At 39.3% G+C, this 19,211-nt stretch overlaps 1 protein-coding gene across 2 annotated transcripts; it reads right to left on the reverse strand.

Moving 5' to 3' along the window:
- Positions 1-118: 118 nt before the first annotated feature.
- Positions 119-18,775, reverse strand: LOC117337547 (protogenin A-like). 2 transcript variants are annotated; one of them, XR_004534855.1, is made up of 14 exons: positions 18,585-18,775; positions 17,081-17,198; positions 16,628-16,803; positions 11,781-11,960; positions 10,003-10,125; positions 9,496-9,598; positions 9,052-9,248; positions 8,711-8,860; positions 8,290-8,430; positions 4,076-4,537; positions 1,984-2,082; positions 1,376-1,463; positions 274-444; positions 119-239 (listed from the first exon to the last, which is right to left on the reverse strand). XR_004534855.1 is itself a non-coding variant. In XM_033898574.1 (13 exons), exons 1-13 carry the CDS (start codon positions 18,724-18,726, stop codon positions 345-347), a joined length of 2,079 nt encoding a protein of 692 aa, XP_033754465.1. In that variant the 5' UTR covers positions 18,727-18,775; the 3' UTR covers positions 119-344. The 2 variants fall into 2 exon arrangements, 1 of the variants encoding a protein (XP_033754465.1); XM_033898574.1 differs by having other exon boundaries at positions 119-444.
- Positions 18,776-19,211: the final 436 nt, after the last annotated feature.

Raw genomic sequence — 19,211 nt, forward strand, 5'->3', positions numbered from 1 at the left:
ATATCCACGACTGTTACTTGGCTATGTGATCTTTTACGGCTTTAAGGGATAAGTGATTTTCTGGCATATCCATATTTACGGTTTTAAGGGGAGAAATGATTTTCTGACATATCCACGACTGTTACTTGGCTATGTGATCTTTTAGGTTTTAAGGGAATTAAGTTTTCTGACATATCCATAACTGTTAATTAGCTACATTGTCTTTGACGGTTTTAAGTGGAGAAATGATTTTGTGACATACACGTTGTATCAAAGACTGTTACTTGACTGAGTGACCTTTTCAGGTTTTAATGTGAACAGATGATTTGACATCCACGGCTGTTACATGGCTACGTAAGTCACAGCTATTGGTCACAGAGAGGATTTTTATCCGCATTGACTGATCCATTTGCTTCGGGTTCGAACTTCACTGTTGGCACGTCGATATCCAGTGTCCCTTGCCTCCTATAGATACAGTATGTGAATGAAAAGATAATTAATGTACAGTTAATTGTATTGATGAAGGCATACAAGTCATTATACAGATTGTTGACGAAATTTAAATTGAATATAATGGGGTACAATTGGAATTGAAGGTACGAGGAACTACTGTCAATACACATATATGAGCGTTATTATTATTTCAACGGTTTTTGTGGTGAAAACAGCCACATTTTCTATATATTTCTAGTCTACTATCATCGTCAGTGGTCCGACCTTCTGTCTATCTGTCTCTCTGATTGCTGGATTTATCACCCCGTGAACAGCCCGGGTCATGTTGAGGCTGGGTCATTTTGAAGTAGTTGGTGACTACCTCAAAAACAACATAATGGAGGGCCGTTTCATGACCTTCAGAGCAATTAGGGTAAAGTATCTTGCCCCGAGACACAATCACAACAGAACCGACCGGCCTGTTTCTCCGCTTGATGAGAAACACAAACCGACACGGGTATACATAGGGAGTGTTGCACAACGTACATCGGATCCTACCTGAAAAGTTGTTACTGCTACATGTATTTCTCAGAAAGTACTCTTTAGACTGAATCTTTTTCAGATTTCTTATGATTCACTGTTAAATGGTTATTAACCTTTGGGGCCACAATAGTTCACTGTTAATTGGTTATTAACACTAGGGGCCACAGTGGTTCACTGTTAATTGGTTATTAACACTAGGGGCCACAGTGGTTCACTGTTAATTGCAATTAATTGGTTATTAATATTTGGGGCCACAGTATTTCACTGTATATTGGATATTTACATTCGGGGCCACAGTACTTCACTGTTAATTGGATATTTACATTTTGGGATACAGTGGTATTATAGTTATCATATTTACTATACATGCATATTTTTCTGTAAATTTATCTGCCATGTTGCCTTATTAGTTGGAACTCACATGTTTCGGCGAAAGAGGACTGCGATGATGAGTGCTAATACGATAAGGATGACTACAGCTATAACCACGACAGCCACTACCATCGGGGCTGAAAAAAGATACATAATATCAATAAACATACATAGGTACATATCAATAAACATACATAGGTACATATCAATAAACATACATAGGTACATATCAATTACATATCAACAAACATACAAAGGTTCATATCAATAAATATACATAGGTACATTTTCACAGAGTTTAGACTAAATCTGCTAGCTTCAATAATTGGCGAAGTTTGGTCAATAAGTTAAAGAATCGGGTTGAAAGGTTCAAGAAGAGCGAGAAGGGATTTTAATTAAGTGACAAAGATATTTGTTCATTAAAGACTGACAGATTGTGTGCCGGTAGTTAATGTAACTAGACTTCAAATGTATTCTTTAATTGATAAATTATATTATTAGTAACTGTTGCCTAATCAAAGTTGTACAAACATTCACAAATGATTCGTTTACCGCAAAAGTAGCACCGAAAATATACGTATGAATGACAACACAAAAAAATGCAAACACTCGATATATTTTCCCCCATAGTTTTATCCCTGAAAACGGTATATTTACTATTATCCAGTTCCTCTTCAAGACTGTGTGTCGGCGGTCTAGTAGCTGGTTCTGATGTTCTGCTAGGGTAGATATAGCTCATCATCATTGTTGTAACATCTGTAACCAAGCAACAGCATATTTAACACCGTCATTGCAAGAAACTTTATGATATATATATATATATATATTTGTATACGTCTACGTTATAATTGTCGTAACGACACATATTTAAATCTGCCATATTGTCACATAGTTAAAACTGCCATAACGTAACCTAGTAAACACTGCTGTAGCATCACCTAGTTAATACTGCCGTAACATCACCTAGTTAACACTGCCGTAACATCTCCTAGTAAACACTGCTGTAGCATCACCTAGTTAATACTGCCGTAACATCTCCTAGTTAATACTGCCGTAACATCACATAGTTAACACTGCCGTAACATCTCCTAGTTAACACTGCCCTAACATCACCTAGTTAATACTGCCGTAACATCACATAGTTAACACTGCCGTAACATCTCCTAGTTAACACTGCCCTAACATCACCTAGTTAATACTGCCCTAACATCACCTAGTTAACACTGCCCTAACATCACCTAGTTAATACTGCCATAACATCACCTAGTTAACACTGCCCTAACATCACCTAGTTAACACTGCCCTAACATCACCTAGTTAATACTGCCATAACATCACCTAGTTAATACTGCCGTAACATCACCTAGTTAATACTGCCGTAACATCTCCTAGTTAACACTGCCGTAACATCTCCTAGTTAACACTGCCCTAACATCACTTAGTTAATACTGCCGTAACATCTCCTAGTTAACACTGCCGTAACATCACCTAGTTAATACTGCCGTAACATCTCCTAGTTAACACTGCCGTAACATCATCTAGTTAACAATGACATAACATCATCTAGTTAACACTGCCGTAACATCTCCTAGTTAACACTGCCATAACATCACCTAGTTAACACTGCCGTAACATCACCTAGTTAACACTGCCATAACATCACCTAGTTAACACTGCTGTAACATCACCTAGTTAACACTGCCATAACATCTCCTAGTTAACACTGCCATAACATCATCTAGTAAACACTGCCGTTAACCTCCTAGTTAACACTACCGTAACATCATCTAGCTAACACTGCCGTTACATCATCTAGTTAACACTGCCGTAACATCTCCTAGTTAACACTACCGTAACATCTCCTAGTTAATACTGCCATAACATCTCCTAGTTAACACTGCCGTAACATCATCTAGTTCACACTGCCATAACACCTAGTTAACACTGCAGTAACATCACCTAGTTAACACTGCCATAACATATCCTAGTTAACAATGCCGTAACATCATCTAGTAAACACTGCCGTAAACCTCCTAGTTAACACTGCAGTTACATCTCCTAGTTAACACTACCGTAACATCACCTAGTTAACACTACCGTAACATCACCTAGTTAACACTTCTGTTACATCATCTAGTAAACAATGCCATAAACCTCCTAGTTAACACTACCGTAACATGTCCTAGTTAACACTGCCATAACATCTCCTAGTTAACACTGTCGTAACATCATCTAGTTAACACTGCCATAACATCTAGTTAACACTGCCATAACATCTCCTAGTTAACACTACCGTAACATCTCCTAGTTAACACTGCCGTAACATTATCTAGTTAACACTGCCGTAACATCATCTAGTTAACACTGCCGTAACATCATCTAGTTAACACTGCCATAACATCTAGTTAACAATGACATAACATCTCCTAGTTAACACTGCTGTAACATCTCCTAGTTAACAATGCCGTAACATCATCTAGTAAACACTGCCGTAAACCTCCTAGTTAACACTGCAGTTACATCTCCTAGTTAACACTGCAGTAACATCATCTAGTTAACACTGCCGTAACATCATCTAGTAAACACTGCCGTAAACCTCCTAGTTAACACTGCCATAACATTATCTAGTTAACACTGCCGTAACATCACCTAGTTAACACTGCTGTAACATCACACAGTTAACACTGACGTAACATTATCTAGTTAACACTGACGTAACATTATCTAGTTAACAATGTCGTAAGGTCACCTGCTATTTCCGTTGTTGTCGTCGCCGTCGTAGTAGTAATAGTAGTAGTAGCAGCAGTAGTAGTTGTAGGTGTAGGTGTAGTTGTAGTTGTAGGTGTAGGTGTAGGTGTAGTTGTTGGTATTTCCGTTGCCGCGGTAGTTGTGGCCGATGTTGTTGTGGATGGGACATTTGAAGATACGTTAATTTCCAGTATCACACTGTCGAATGCGTGCTGTATAACTACTCTGTAGACGCCTGCCATTTCCTGGATATTTCTCGGGTTCGGAGTAAACGTAACATTTTGGTGGTCGTCACTGATCATCACGCCATTTGACAAGTTTGTCCATGTGCCGTGGTCGAGAACTGACCAGTTGTACGTCAGGGACAGTCGTGGGTCAGTTACAGCAGCCACCCCGACGGTGACCGGAATGTTCGGGGTTATTTCTACAGATTCTTGTAAACCCTTTGTGACAGTGATAGGATCTGGAACCAAAAATCGGTAAACAAATTCTGCACAATGCCCACAAAATTACAGTTCGTGTAAAAATGTTTTCTTCTATTATACCTGGTAAATAAGCTGAAATAACTATTTGTACAGAACAACAAATTTTACTTGTGAGATGTGATGAGTGAAGAGGACTGAAAACATAATCACATTAAAACGGAATATTGAAAGTGTTAAATGTTCATTCTTTACCACTGGGACCATTGTGTCTCCTATACAACTGTTAAATACCCACGGCGTGGAACAGGTCATGATACCCACGGCGTGGAACAGGTCATGATACCCACGGCGTGGAACAGGTCATGATACCCACGGCGTGGAACAGGTCATGATACCCACGGCGTGGAACAGGTCATGATACCCACGGCGTGGAACAGGTCATGATACCCACGGCGTGGAACAGGTCATGATACCCACGGCGTGGAACAGGTCATGATACCCACGGCGGGGAACAGGTCATGATACCCACGGCGTGGAACAGGTCATGATACCCACGGCGTGGAACAGGTCATGATACCCACGGCGTGGAACAGGTCCCGATACCCACGGCGGGGAACAGGTCATGATACCCACGGCGGGGAACAGGTCATGATACCCACGGCGGGGAACAGGTCATGATACCCACGGCGGGGAGCATGTCATGATACCCACGGCGGGGAACAGGTCATGATACCCACGGCGGGGAACAGGTCATGATACCCACGGCGGGGAGCATGTCATGATACCCACGACGAGGAACAGTTCATGATACCCACGGCGGGGAACAGGTCATGATACCCACGGCGTGGAACAGGTCATGATACCTACGGCGTGGAACAGGTCATGATACCCACGACGAGGAACAGGTCATGATACCCACGACGAGGAACAGTTCATGATACCCACGGCGGGTAACAGGTCATTATACCCACGGCGTGGAACAGGTCATGATACCCACGGCGGGGAACAGGTCATGATACCCACGGCGGGTAACAGGTCATTATACCCACGGCGTGGAACAGGTCATGATACCCACGGCGTGGAACAGGTCATGATACCCACGGCGGGGAACAGGTCATGATACCCACGGCGGGGAACAGGTCATGATACCCACGGCGTGGAACAGGTCATGATACCCACGGCGGGGAACAGGTCATCATACCCACGGCGGGGAACAGGTCATCATACCCACGGCGGGGAACAGGTCACGATATCCACGGCGGGGGACAGGTCACGATACCCACGGCGTGGAACAGGTCATCATACCCACGGCGGGGAACAGGTCACGATACCCACGGCGTGGAACAGGTCATGATACCCACGGCGTGGAACAGGTCCTGATACCCACGGCGTGGAACAGGTCCTGATACCCACGGCGTGGAACAGGTCCTGATACCCACGGCGGGGAACAGGTCATGATACACACGGCGGGGAACAATTCATGATACCCACGGCGGGGAACAGGTCATGATACACACGGCGGAATATGATACCACTGGGGAACAATTCATGATACCCACGGCGGGGAACAGGTCATGATACACACGGCGGGGAACAATTCATGATACCCACGACGGGGAACAGGTCATGATACCCACGACGGGGAATAGGTCATGATACCCACGACGGGGAATAGGTCATGATACCCACGACGGGGAACAGGTCATGATACCCACGACGGGGAATAGGTCATGATACCCACGGCGGGGAACAGGTCATGATACCCACGGCGGGGAACAATTCATGATACCCACGGCGGGGAGCAGGTCATGATACCCACGGCGGGGAACAGGTCATGATACCCACGGCGGGGAATAGGTCATTATACCCACGGCGGGGAATAAGTCATGATACCCACGGCGGGGAGCAGGTCATGATACCCACGGCGGGAATAGGTCATGATACCCACGGCGGGGAACAGGTCATCATACCCACGGCGGGGAACAGGTCATGATACCCACGGCGGGGAGCAGGTCATGATACCCACGGCGGGAACAGGTCATGATACCCACGGCGGGGAACAGGTCATGATACCCACGGCGGGGAGCAGGTCATGATACCCACGGCGGGAACAGGTCATGATACCCACGGCGGGAACAGGTCATGATACCCACGGCGGGGAACAGGTCATGATACCCACGGCGGGGAGCAGGTCATGATACCCACGGCGGGAACAGGTCATGATACCCACGGCGGGGAATACGTCAGGTAAGGTACCTTCGTTCTGGTTTAGGAACAATATCTAAAGAAACGTATTCGTTTTGATACAAAATGGACTAAGATGTTGACGTCACACCTAGCAGCGGGGCTTATTTATACCACTGTAATACGTTCTTCTATGTGTAACTAATTTAGAGGGATTCCTGTCTAAACGAGTACTGTTTGGGAGTGGGTGATTATAGTAATATTATAAGTACATACAGTTGTGATACAGGGAGGATTATATCAGTTAAAAAGAAACTAAAAAGAATACATTAAGGCGACTGCCAGTTGACTTATCGCAGACACCGAATCAGTCATTTTTCGGCATAGCCGTCTAAGTTTGTTTTGGCCCCGGATATGACGCGACAGGTGGCGTTCTGGTCAAGATGAAGTATATGATTGGTCAATGTAGCGGTCAATGCAAAATGCAGATATACAGTTAAAAACGAAACAAAGTTAAAGGGACCTCACGGTAAACCAATATTTATTTTGTATTTTTTATCATATTATTGGGTATATCTTTTAAAAAAATAACCTTCTGAACAATAACCATTCGAATTCGATGGTGTAGGCCTATGTACATAAAAACATCAATTATCAATTATTAAAAGGTTATCAAACAATCTGAATATGCAAAAATTTTGTGACATATACGATAAACGCATGCGCACAAAAAACTAAAACACATGGAAACAAAAATGGCTTCCAATGTGAATCGACTGCGGTTGAAAACGATAACAGCTTCCGCAGTGAAGAGAATAATAGGAAAATGGGTCAAACACAATCCTAGAATTAAACTTGGGAAGCAGTACAATAGACTGTAACAGTTCAAACATGAAAACAGCAGTAATACGGACGCCGCTCGTATTCTGCTTGATTGTTTGATAGTAGGTCATGACAATATCGGTAATATTTACACAAACTCGGTAAGATTTCCACAAACTCGATAAGATTTCCACAAACTCGGTAATATTTATACAGTCTGTACCAGTACATCGCTACTGTCACTATACTATATGAACAAAGTTTACACTTATTTACACATAAATATGTGTGCCGTAATATATACAGAACGTGTTATTTAACATTTAAACCACTGTATAATATCGTTATCCAACTAACCCAGATGGAATATATATATCGCCTTGTAAACTATCGTGTGTTTGTGCTGCCACGATTTCAAAACAGTCACGTAATGATTTAAAAATAATTTCCGCGCTAAATTTAGAGGGGGATTCCCAACTAAATCGAGTGGTCAAGCTGGACATAGGGATTGACTGTGAACATTGGGACAGCACAGAAACATAACTGGAAAGGAACAAAACGCGTACATTCAGTGAAAATTGCAACGTTTTTACCTTGGTGTCCCTTTCAAATTGAATGCAAGCTGAATAAGTGGATGCATCTATTCAAATGACACATTTGCAGTCTTATTATCACCAAAATTGATTCAAACTGATATAATTTTGTTATCCGTGCTGAAACTGCGCATTTATTAATTACAATGTAGCTATGCCGTTTATCTTTTTTAAAGATATTTCTTGTTTACCTATGACGACGAGTCGAGCTTCTCGGAGGCTGCGACCTACACTGTTCTCTACCACACACTGTATGCAGGATGTGTCATTCTTCTGCAGATTATTCACCATCAGCATGGTGCCGTTCCTGGAGAACTTCTGGTCAGGACCATCTAAACACAGAATACCGAGCGATATAATGACGATCTGTGTAATGTCATAGAATGTTTATAATGGACAGTGTACCCGTAACTTTATAAATATACTACGTACAACCTTCAGCTATTTATTACATGTATTGCTATTCTATGATTTCCTTCTGCATCGATACAAGTGTAATTTAGTGTATATCTAAAAAAAATTCCCATGGACGTCTTTCAATGATTACAATAGCTTCATATCAAGATAATTTAAAAGTTGATATGAAACTTGGTCCACACAAAAGATACTTACATGTCGATATTTTCCGTCCATTTTGATACCACTCCGGTATTTCGGGAAGTATTTCGTTCGGGAGTGACCGGGATAAACAACTATACTGAGCGTCTAAACCAACTCTCATCACCTGGTCCGCCATTGTTCCAGCCTCAAACATGGGAGGTCCTGTATTACAGGTGAAGAAACCCAGAGTCATACAGTAGTGCTCGAATATCAAGAGCACCATCTTGTTACATCAAATTGATACATGATTCAATGTATTGTGGATGGGTGTTATTGTTATGAGAGGTAATATAATGACCAATGGCCACGCGAAAAATGCAACTAACTGCCTTATCTTAGTCATGTTAAAATACCTGTGACGTTGAGATGCACTTCACCCTCCGCCCTCGCGCCAGTTTGTTCTTGATGGCCAATGCACGTATAAACGCCTTCGTGGGTATCTTTCAATGAACTAATTACCAAAGTCTGTCCGTTGTCATGGAGACTGTAGACTTCACTTTCGTTTATCTCCTCACCGTTATTATCCTGCCACAGAATATTAGGGAGAGGGCTGGGGGGAAAAACAGTAAAATGTAAAGGAACGGACTGCGAAAACAGATAAATGTAAAGGAACGGACTGCGAAAAAAATCAAATGCAAAGGAGAGGACTGCAAAAAAAGTCAAATGTTATATTCTAAACACGTGTAAAACGCTAGAAGCCGATTTAACAGCTAATTTGTCATTGCTGATACTAAACAAAACCTATTCTACAAGGAAACAGGTTTGCAGAATATAAATCATAACGAAGGTGTACTCACTGTCCCGAGAACACACACTGAAGTCGACACGACTGTGACATCTCTCCTACTACGTTTTTCCTATACAGCAATGCTGGAGGATAATCACTCGGTAAGGTGTCGCCTGATATAAATAATAAGTCATTAAGAAAAAATACATGTAATAAGCGTTCACCAAAATGAATTTTATCATGTACATGTATGGGATTTTTCAATGTTTTCCTTGGTTAAACTAATTATTCCAGAGACATTAAGTCAGTCACTTTTTTGTATTGAATTAAATACACTCGCGTGTCAAATTTTAGTATTTACCAAGATACACTCGCGAGTCAAATTTTCAAGATACTCTGGCGTGTCACTTAATAGTATGTACTAAGATACACTCGCGTTCACAATGTAATCATATTAATCTTTAAGTGGGCATTTTGCTAAAATCTACATTTAATGTTACAATCTTATAACTCGTATAACGTCTATGATATATAAAAAACATCACGAGACTAGATGTATTGGTTCTGTAATACTCACCAGATCTAACAAACAGTACAGTTTTTTGCGGACTGCGGACGTGCAAGTTTAACAGTCCATTCCATACTCCACAAGCATAGCTTTGGTCATCTGACTGTTCCAGGTATAGGAAATGAAGTGTGCCTACAAAGCATTTACAACACACAGAAACTAAAAATGTCTGTTACACGTGTTCAACAACATACAGGAAGTAACGTGGTCTAAAATACGTGTTCAACAACACACAGGAAGTAACGTTGTCTAAAACACGTGTTCAATAACATACAGGAAGTAACGTTGTCTAAAACATGTGTGCAACAACATACAGGAAGTGACGTTGTCTAAAACACGTGCTCAACAACATACAGGAAATAACGTTGTCTAAAACACGTGTTCAACAACATACAGGAAATAACGTCTAAAACACGTGTTCAACAACATACAGGAAATAACGTTGTCTTAAACACGTGTTCAACAACATACAGGACGCACCGTTGTCTAAAACACGTGTTCAACAACATACAGGAAATAACGTAGTCTTAAACACGTGTTCAACAACATACAGGAAATAACGTTGTCTAAAACACGTGTTCAACAACATACAGGAAATAACGTTGTCTAAAACACGTGTTCAACAACATACAGAAAATAACGTTGTCTAAAACACGTGTTCAACAACATACAGGAAATAACGTTGTCTAAAACACGTGTTCAACAACATATAGGAAGTAACGTTGTCTAAAACACGTGTTCAACAACATACAGGAAAAAACGTTGTCTAAAACACGTGTTCAATAACATACAGGAAATAACGTTGTCTAAAACACATGTTCAACAACATACAGGAAGTAACGTGTACCACAGCATACAGGAAGTAACGTTTATAACACGTGTTCAACAACATACAGGAAGTAACGTTGTCTAAAACACGTGTTCAACAACATACAGGAAGTGACGTTGTCTAAAACAAGTGTAAAACTACATACAGGAAGTAAAACAACATACAGGAAGTAGCATTTATAACGCGTGTAAAACAAATAACAAATTACGGAATAAAGTTGAATGGAATTGAATACGGTTTAGCTGGTCTAAATTTAGAAATATGTGGTTCATATGATCTGGTTGTTAAAATAGAAACACGGGGTCCCTATGGTATACAGAGGATATTTAACTGTTTCTGCAGTATTACCAAATATATTTCACGAGTGCGCACTTTTGAAAAATATTTAAATGTTAACCACACTCGTGAAATATATTTGGTATCACTGAAGATACTGTTAGATATTCTGTTTATTACATTGTATAGCAAAATACACCGAGGCAGCTCATTCTCCCAGTCCCCTGTCAACGGCTCACAAAATACGCCAAATCCTGACGGTATGTATTCTGTCTTGCACTATGACGTCAAATAACATGACGGAAAGCTCTAATTTTGCTGATTGTCTCCATTTTCGTTTGTAAGCAGTGTTCTGATTAGTCAAATAAAAAAAGAAATAGTGATATTTTTCACTAGTGAAAAGTATCACTTTTATAGAATGATTTTTTTTTCGATATTTCACTGGTAAATATGTAATAAAAATATATATCGACCTGCACGTGGTTATCTCTGATCAGAACAAGAGGAAATGTTGGTAAAAGTATTTTACCGGAATATGGAAACATATATATATATCTTTAATTTTCATGGCAAATGCAGAATATATTGGTAAATCACCCTATAATCCAGCAGAATATATGACTTAAATATTTCTTTAAATACTTTTTAGCTGTAACATCTTGGTTGTTGTATCCTATATTACCGTCATTATCCACGAAGATGCGGTTTTCGGAGGGGAGTTTATCGCCTTCGCCTCGCTTCCACTCGAACGTGCAGACACTGGCTGGTTCACATCGTGGTCGGTCTGTACAAGGCAAGGCTAGGTCTTGGTACCGATCTTCATTAATTACCTTTTCTTGTCTCTGTGGAAAATTTCCCAGCACTGGAAAGTATCCATAGATTGAAAATATCAGTTGTAACTGGTTTCTTAAGGTAACAAAGGTAGGCCTATCAATAACACACCATTAAGGTAACAAACGTAGGTCTATCAATAAGACACCATTAAGGTAACAAAGGTAGGCCTATCAATAAGACACCATTAAGGTAACAAAGGTAGGCCTATCAATAAGACACCATTAAGGTAACGAGGTTAGGCCTATCAATAAGACACCATTAAGGTAACAAAGGTAGGCCTATCAATAAGACACCATTAAGGTAACAAAGGTAGGCCTATCAATAAGACACCATTAAGATAACGAAGGTAGGCCTATCAATAAGACACCATTAAGGTAACAAAGGTAGGCCTATCAATAAGACACCATTAAGGTAACGAAGGTAGGCCTATCAATAAGACACCATTAAGATAACGAAGGTAGGCCTATCAATAAGACACCATTAAGGTAACAAAGGTAGGCCTATCAATAAGACACAATTAATGTCACAAAGGTAGGCCTATCAATAAGACACCATTAAGGTAACAAAGGTAGGCCTATCAATAAGACACCATTAAGGTAACGAAGGTAGGCCTATCAATAAGACACCATTAAGATAACGAAGGTAGGCCTATCAATAAGATACCATTAAGGTAACAAAGGTAGGCCTATCAATAAGACTCCATTAAGATAACAAAGGTAGGCCTATCAATAAGACACCATTAATGTAACAAAGGTAGACCTATCAATAAGACACCATTCAGGTAACAAAGGTAGGCCTATCAATAAGACACCATTAAGATAACGAAGGTAGGCCTATCAATAAGACACCATTAAGATAACGAGGTTAGGCCTATCAATAAGACACCATTAACGTAACAAAGGTAGGCCTATCAATAAGACACCATTAACGTAACAAAGGTAGGCCTATCAATAAGACACCATTAATGTAACAAAGGTAGGCCTATCAATAAGACACCATTAAAGTAACAAAGGTAGGCCTATCAATAAGACACCATTAATGTAACAAAGGTAGGCCTATCAATAAGACACCATTAAGGTAACAAAGGCAGGCCTATCAATAAGACACCATTAAGGTAACAAAGGTACGTCTATCAATAAGACACCGTTAAGATATCGAAGGTAGGCCTATCAATAAGACACCATTAAGGTAACAAAGGTAGGCCTATCAATAAGACACCATTAATGTAACAAAGGTAGACCTATCAATAAGACACCATTAAGGTAACAAAGGTAGGCCTATCAATAAGACACCATTAAGGTAACGAAGGTAGGCCTATCAATAAGACACCATTAATGTTACAAAGGTACATCTATCAATAAGACACCATTAAGGTAACAAAGATAGGCCTATCAATAAGACACCATTAATGTAACAAAGATAGGCCTATCAATAAGACACCATTAAGGAAACAAAGGTAGGCCTATCAATAAGACACCATTAATGTAACAAAGGTAGGCCTATCAATAAGACACCATTAAGGTAACAGAGGTAGGCCTATCAATAAGACTCCATTAAGGTAACAAAGGTAGGCCTATCAATCAGACACCATTAAGGTAACAAAGACAGGCCTATCAATAAGACACCATTAATGTTACAAAGGTAGACATATCAATAAGACACCATTAATGTAACAAAGATAGGCCTATCAATAAGACACCATTAATGTCACAAAGGTAGGCCTATCAATAAGACACCATTAAGGTAACAAAGTTAGGCCTATCAATAAGACACCATTAAGATAACGAGGTTAGGCCTATCAATAAGACACCATTAATGTAACAAAGGTAGGCCTATCAATAAGACACCATTAATGAAACGAAGGAAGGCCTATCAATAAGACACCATTTAGATAACGAAGGTAGGCCTATCAATAAGACACCATTAATGTAACAAAGGTAGGCCTATCAATAAGACACCATTTAGATAACGAAGATAGGCCTATCAATAAGACACCATTAATGTAACAAAGGTAGGCCTATCAATAAGACACCATTAATGTAACAAAGGTAGGCCTATCAATAAGACACCATTAATGTAACAAAGGTAGGCCTATCAATAAGACACCATTTATGTAACAAAGGTACGCCTATCAATAAGACTCCATTAAGGTAACAAAGGTACGCCTATCAATAAGACTCCATTAAGGTAAAAAAGGTACGTCTACCAATAAGACACCATTAATGTAACAAAGGTAGGCCTATCAATAAGACTCCATTAAGGTAACAAAGGTAGGCCTATCAATAAGACACCATTAAGGTAACAAAGGTACGTCTACCAATAAGACACCATTAATGTAACAAAGGTAGGCCTATCAATAAGACTCCATTAAGGTAACAATGGTAGGCCTATCAATAAGACTCCATTAAGGTAACAAAGGTAGGCCTATCAATAAGACACCATTAATGTTACAAAGGTAGGCCTATCAATAAGACACCATTAATGTTACAAAGGTAGGCCTAGCAATAAGACACCATTAATGTAACAAAGGTAGACCTATCAATAAGACACCATTAAGGTAACAAAGGTAGGTCTATCAATAAGACACCATTAATGTAACAAAGGCAGGCCTATCAATAAGACACCATTAAGGTAACAAAGGTAGGCCTATCAATAAGACACCATTAAGGTAACAAAGGTAGGCCTATCAATAAGACACCATTAAGGTAACAAAGGTAGGCCTATCAATAAGACACCATTAAGGTAACAAAGGTAGGCCTATCAATAAGACACCATTAAGGTAACGAAGGTAGGCCTATCAATAAGACACCATTAAGATAACAAAGGTAGGCCTATCAATAAGACACCATTAAGATAACGAGGTTAGGCCTATCAATAAGACACCATTAATGTAACAAAGGTAGGCCTATCAATAAGACACCATTAATGAAACGAAGGTAGGCCTATCAATAAGACACCATTTAGATAACGAAGGTAGGCCTATCAATAAGACACCATTAATGTAACAAAGGTAGGCCTATCAATAAGACACCATTTAGATAACGAAGATAGGCCTATCAATAAGACACCATTAATGTAACAAAGGTAGGCCTATCAATAAGACACCATTAATGTAACAAAGGTAGGCCTATCAATAAGACACCATTAATGTAACAAAGGTAGGCCTATCAATAAGACACCATTTAGATAACGAAGGTAGGCCTATCAATAAGACACCATTAAGATAACAAAGGTAGGCCTATCAATAAGACACCATTAAGGTAACGAAGGTAGGCCTATCAATAAGACACCATTAAGGTAACAAAGGTAGGCCTATCAATAAGACTCCATTAAGGTAACAAAGGTAGGCCTATCAATAAGACACCATTAATGTAACAAAGGTACGTCTACCAATAAGACACCATTAATGTAACAAAGGTAGGCCTATCAATAAGACACCATTTAGATAACGAAGGTAGGCCTATCAATAAGACACCATTAAGGTAACAAAGGTAGGCCTATCAATAAGACGCCATTAAAGTAACAAAGGTAGGCCTATCAATAAGACACCATTAATGTAACAAAGGTACGCCTATCAATAAGACTCCATTAAGGTAACAAAGGTACGCCTATCAATAAGACTCCATTAAGGTAAAAAAGGTACGTCTACCAATAAGACACCATTAATGTAACAAAGGTAGGCCTATCAATAAGACTCCATTAAGGTAACAAAGGTAGGCCTATCAATAAGACACCATTAAGGTAACAAAGGTACGTCTACCAATAAGACACCATTAATGTAACAAAGGTAGGCCTATCAATAAGACTCCATTAAGGTAACAATGGTAGGCCTATCAATAAGACTCCATTAAGGTAACAAAGGTAGGCCTATCAATAAGACACCATTAATGTTACAAAGGTAGGCCTATCAATAAGACACCATTAATGTTACAAAGGTAGGCCTAGCAATAAGACACCATTAATGTAACAAAGGTAGACCTATCAATAAGACACCATTAAGGTAACAAAGGTAGGTCTATCAATAAGACACCATTAATGTAACAAAGGCAGGCCTATCAATAAGACACCATTAAGGTAACAAAGGTAGGCCTATCAATAAGACACCATTAAGGTAACAAAGGTAGGCCTATCAATAAGACACCATTAAGGTAACAAAGGTAGGCCTATCAATAAGACACCATTAAGGTAACAAAGGTAGGCCTATCAATAAGACACCATTAAGGTAACGAAGGTAGGCCTATCAATAAGACACCATTAAGATAACGAAGGTAGGCCTATCAATAAGACACCATTAAGGTAACGAAGGTAGGCCTATCAATAAGACAACAAGTATACTATATTCTCAGGTATAATATTTGGTTGTCCTGCTTTATATCGCCTGAGTGACTTTCGGAAGCCATCCCCTATTATGAAAATGTCTTGAGTAAACATTAAATGTACTAACATTAATATTTCAATTTTGAAAATTTCAATTATAACAAAAATGCTATGCTTGTTGTTTAATACTGCCGTGTTGTCCATTTTGTATGACGGCATCATTTCCGTTACAGACAAAGGGCCATTGTCCATTGTTTCAACTAATTACCGGTAACTGAACTACTTAACTAAGTAAAACGTTTTATTTTAACTATGGTTTAGTTTATGACGTCACGGTAACGTTGTGTGCTATTTTTAAAGTGGATCATGATTACTCACCAGCACGTTTGACGGTGACGACAGGAGATACGGACGCTCCGTGTATATTACTGGCTCGGCATTGGTAGGTTCCTAACGTACTTGAATCGGTATCCATGATTACCAGGATTCCAGTAGATGTTACGTGTACCTTTCGTGTATCAAGGAAGGGTTGTCCATTTTTCAACCAGGTGATTCTATGGGAAACAACAAAACGTTTATAATGTAGACAAAAGTTGGCTGGTATATGGTGTCGTCCTACTATATCACCATTTGACGTTATTTGTCGCCAATCACATTAATATGAAATATTCTGATAGCTAGTTGTCTTTTCTTTCCTTTCTTAGAAACCATTTTGTATAGCTGCCTACATGTATCTTTATCATACACATTGAAAACCTATTCTGACAGTTATCAGTCAGACGACGTTTCTATACCATAGTTATAAAGTGTGGCTTGGTTATTAGAATGTACCTTGGTGTAGGATTTCCGTTCGCCTTACATGTCAGATTAAGCATATCGTTAGGTACCATGTAGTAGATGTCTTCAAATACGGTCTCGACTGATGGCAGTCCGAACTCCTCTGTTAACCCTGGGCGACAGTAATAAATAAACAGTGACGTAGGATTACGTTCGATCAGATAATCATAATAAAATCCAATGTTTTCTAAAAAAAAAAAAAAAAAAACAGCAAAAACACGTGAAATATAAACATAAATCCATGCATTTCCCTTTGATTATTAAAACAAACATAGTTGAAAAAAACATTGGATCATTTTGTCTTTTCAAATGTATATGGGGCGTTTTGATAATATTATCTTTGCAAGGAACATATGTGTGCGAACTAGTTGTTATGAAGTAGATAAATCGAGGATTGTTATTGTAAATAAACTAGCAGTGAGTACAGTAACAACAGGCAATGTCACAATATCAAATGTATAGTCGACAAAAATACATTTTCTCTTTCCCCTCTCGTTCTTTTTAAAGGTATGTGAACGTTACCATTTCATATAGATAGAAAAAGAAACCTTGAAACGTATTTACATAAGGCATACAACATTACAAGATATTAGCACCATGCAATACAAGTCTACGGTTAGATAGAGCCAACATAATTAAACTGCATCGCACAGATTGATACTAAGGGCCTAAAGCGACCAGGGAAAACTAAACAAACCTCAAACCTAATACAATGAATAGTTCAATTCTGAATATATCTTCTGTGATAGGATATTGACGATCAGTGTAAACCCTCCACCTGACTGTACCCTGGATGAATACAGTAAAGTTAAAGGGGCCGCTGTGGCCAAGTGCTTAAGGTGTCCTGACACTTCATCACTAGTCCTCCACCTCTGGGTTGCGAGTTCGAAACCTACGAGGGGCAGTTGCCAGGTACTGACTATAGGCCGGTGGTTTTTCTCTGGCTTTCCTACACCTACAAAACCTAGCACGTCCATAAATGACCATGGCTGTTAATATGACGTTAAACAAACACAAACCAAACCAAAAACAAACGAATACAGTAATAGGCCAAACTACAAAATGGCAGTATTTTCAAGATATTGGATGATAGAACTGGTTCCGAGCCCGCACTTCATACCCGAGGGTAGAAAATCTGAATGATACCAAATAAGGTCCTGCTTTGTATTACGAGTGTGCTGTGTACTCTAGATTCTTTTTAAGTATTTTATCTCTTCCATTCGTCCCTAATACACATTTTTGTCATCAGCGGTATGGAGACCGGAAGTTGTCGTATGGATGTCTCGCCTGAACGTTTATATCTCTGTTATATTAGAGGTGTCTCCCCACTAATTATATAAAATTGTGTGCCTTAAATTAAATTAACTTCTAGCTTAGCATTTTGTACATGACACTTTATGGATTACGTTCTCAAGGTCTTATGTATAGATATTCTCGTATCCTTCAAAGAGCTGACGCTTTGAAATACAGTATAGAGGAACGAGAACAAGATACAAACTTTTGTTATCTGTGTCCATAGAAGACGTGCCTTGTAAGTGGTAGAACAAGTACACAATGACATACGTCCATAACTTCATCTTCTGTCTTTGTAGATATGTAGTTATGCACGGTGCGTCAATAACATCAGTCCATAGCTTCATCTTCTGTCTCTGTACATATGTAAGTATATGCGCGTGTCGCACGCCGACTGGAGCTTACATGCGTAACCACTTAATTTAGTGATTAATTCGGCAAAGGGAAGGAAACTTTCTAGAATTACCCGGCCAATATTTCCTATGATTCACCCGTCGGAGCCAGCTCAATGTCAAACTATTCAAAGAGATGGTGTCAGTTCGTCCCACACATATAACACTTAAACAAACCATATATATATGTATACAAAATTACCATGACGGGATGTTCATGTATCTTACTTATGGAATGCTATAATGTCAATAATATGCGAATATGAATCGGTCATGTTTGTGATGGTACTATCATGCATTTACAAAAATAATTGTCTTTTGACAAAAATATGAATAGAATTATACAGTGGCCTATATTACAAACATTTCAGTTCACAATGTATCCCTAGTTGCTACCATAAGCAAAAAAAAATTTTTTTAATTCCGGATCTTTGATTTTT

The sequence above is a fragment of the Pecten maximus genome, chromosome 11 (assembly GCF_902652985.1).
Source record: "Pecten maximus chromosome 11, xPecMax1.1, whole genome shotgun sequence".
In the NCBI taxonomy this organism is placed as follows: Eukaryota; Metazoa; Mollusca; class Bivalvia; order Pectinida; family Pectinidae; genus Pecten; species Pecten maximus.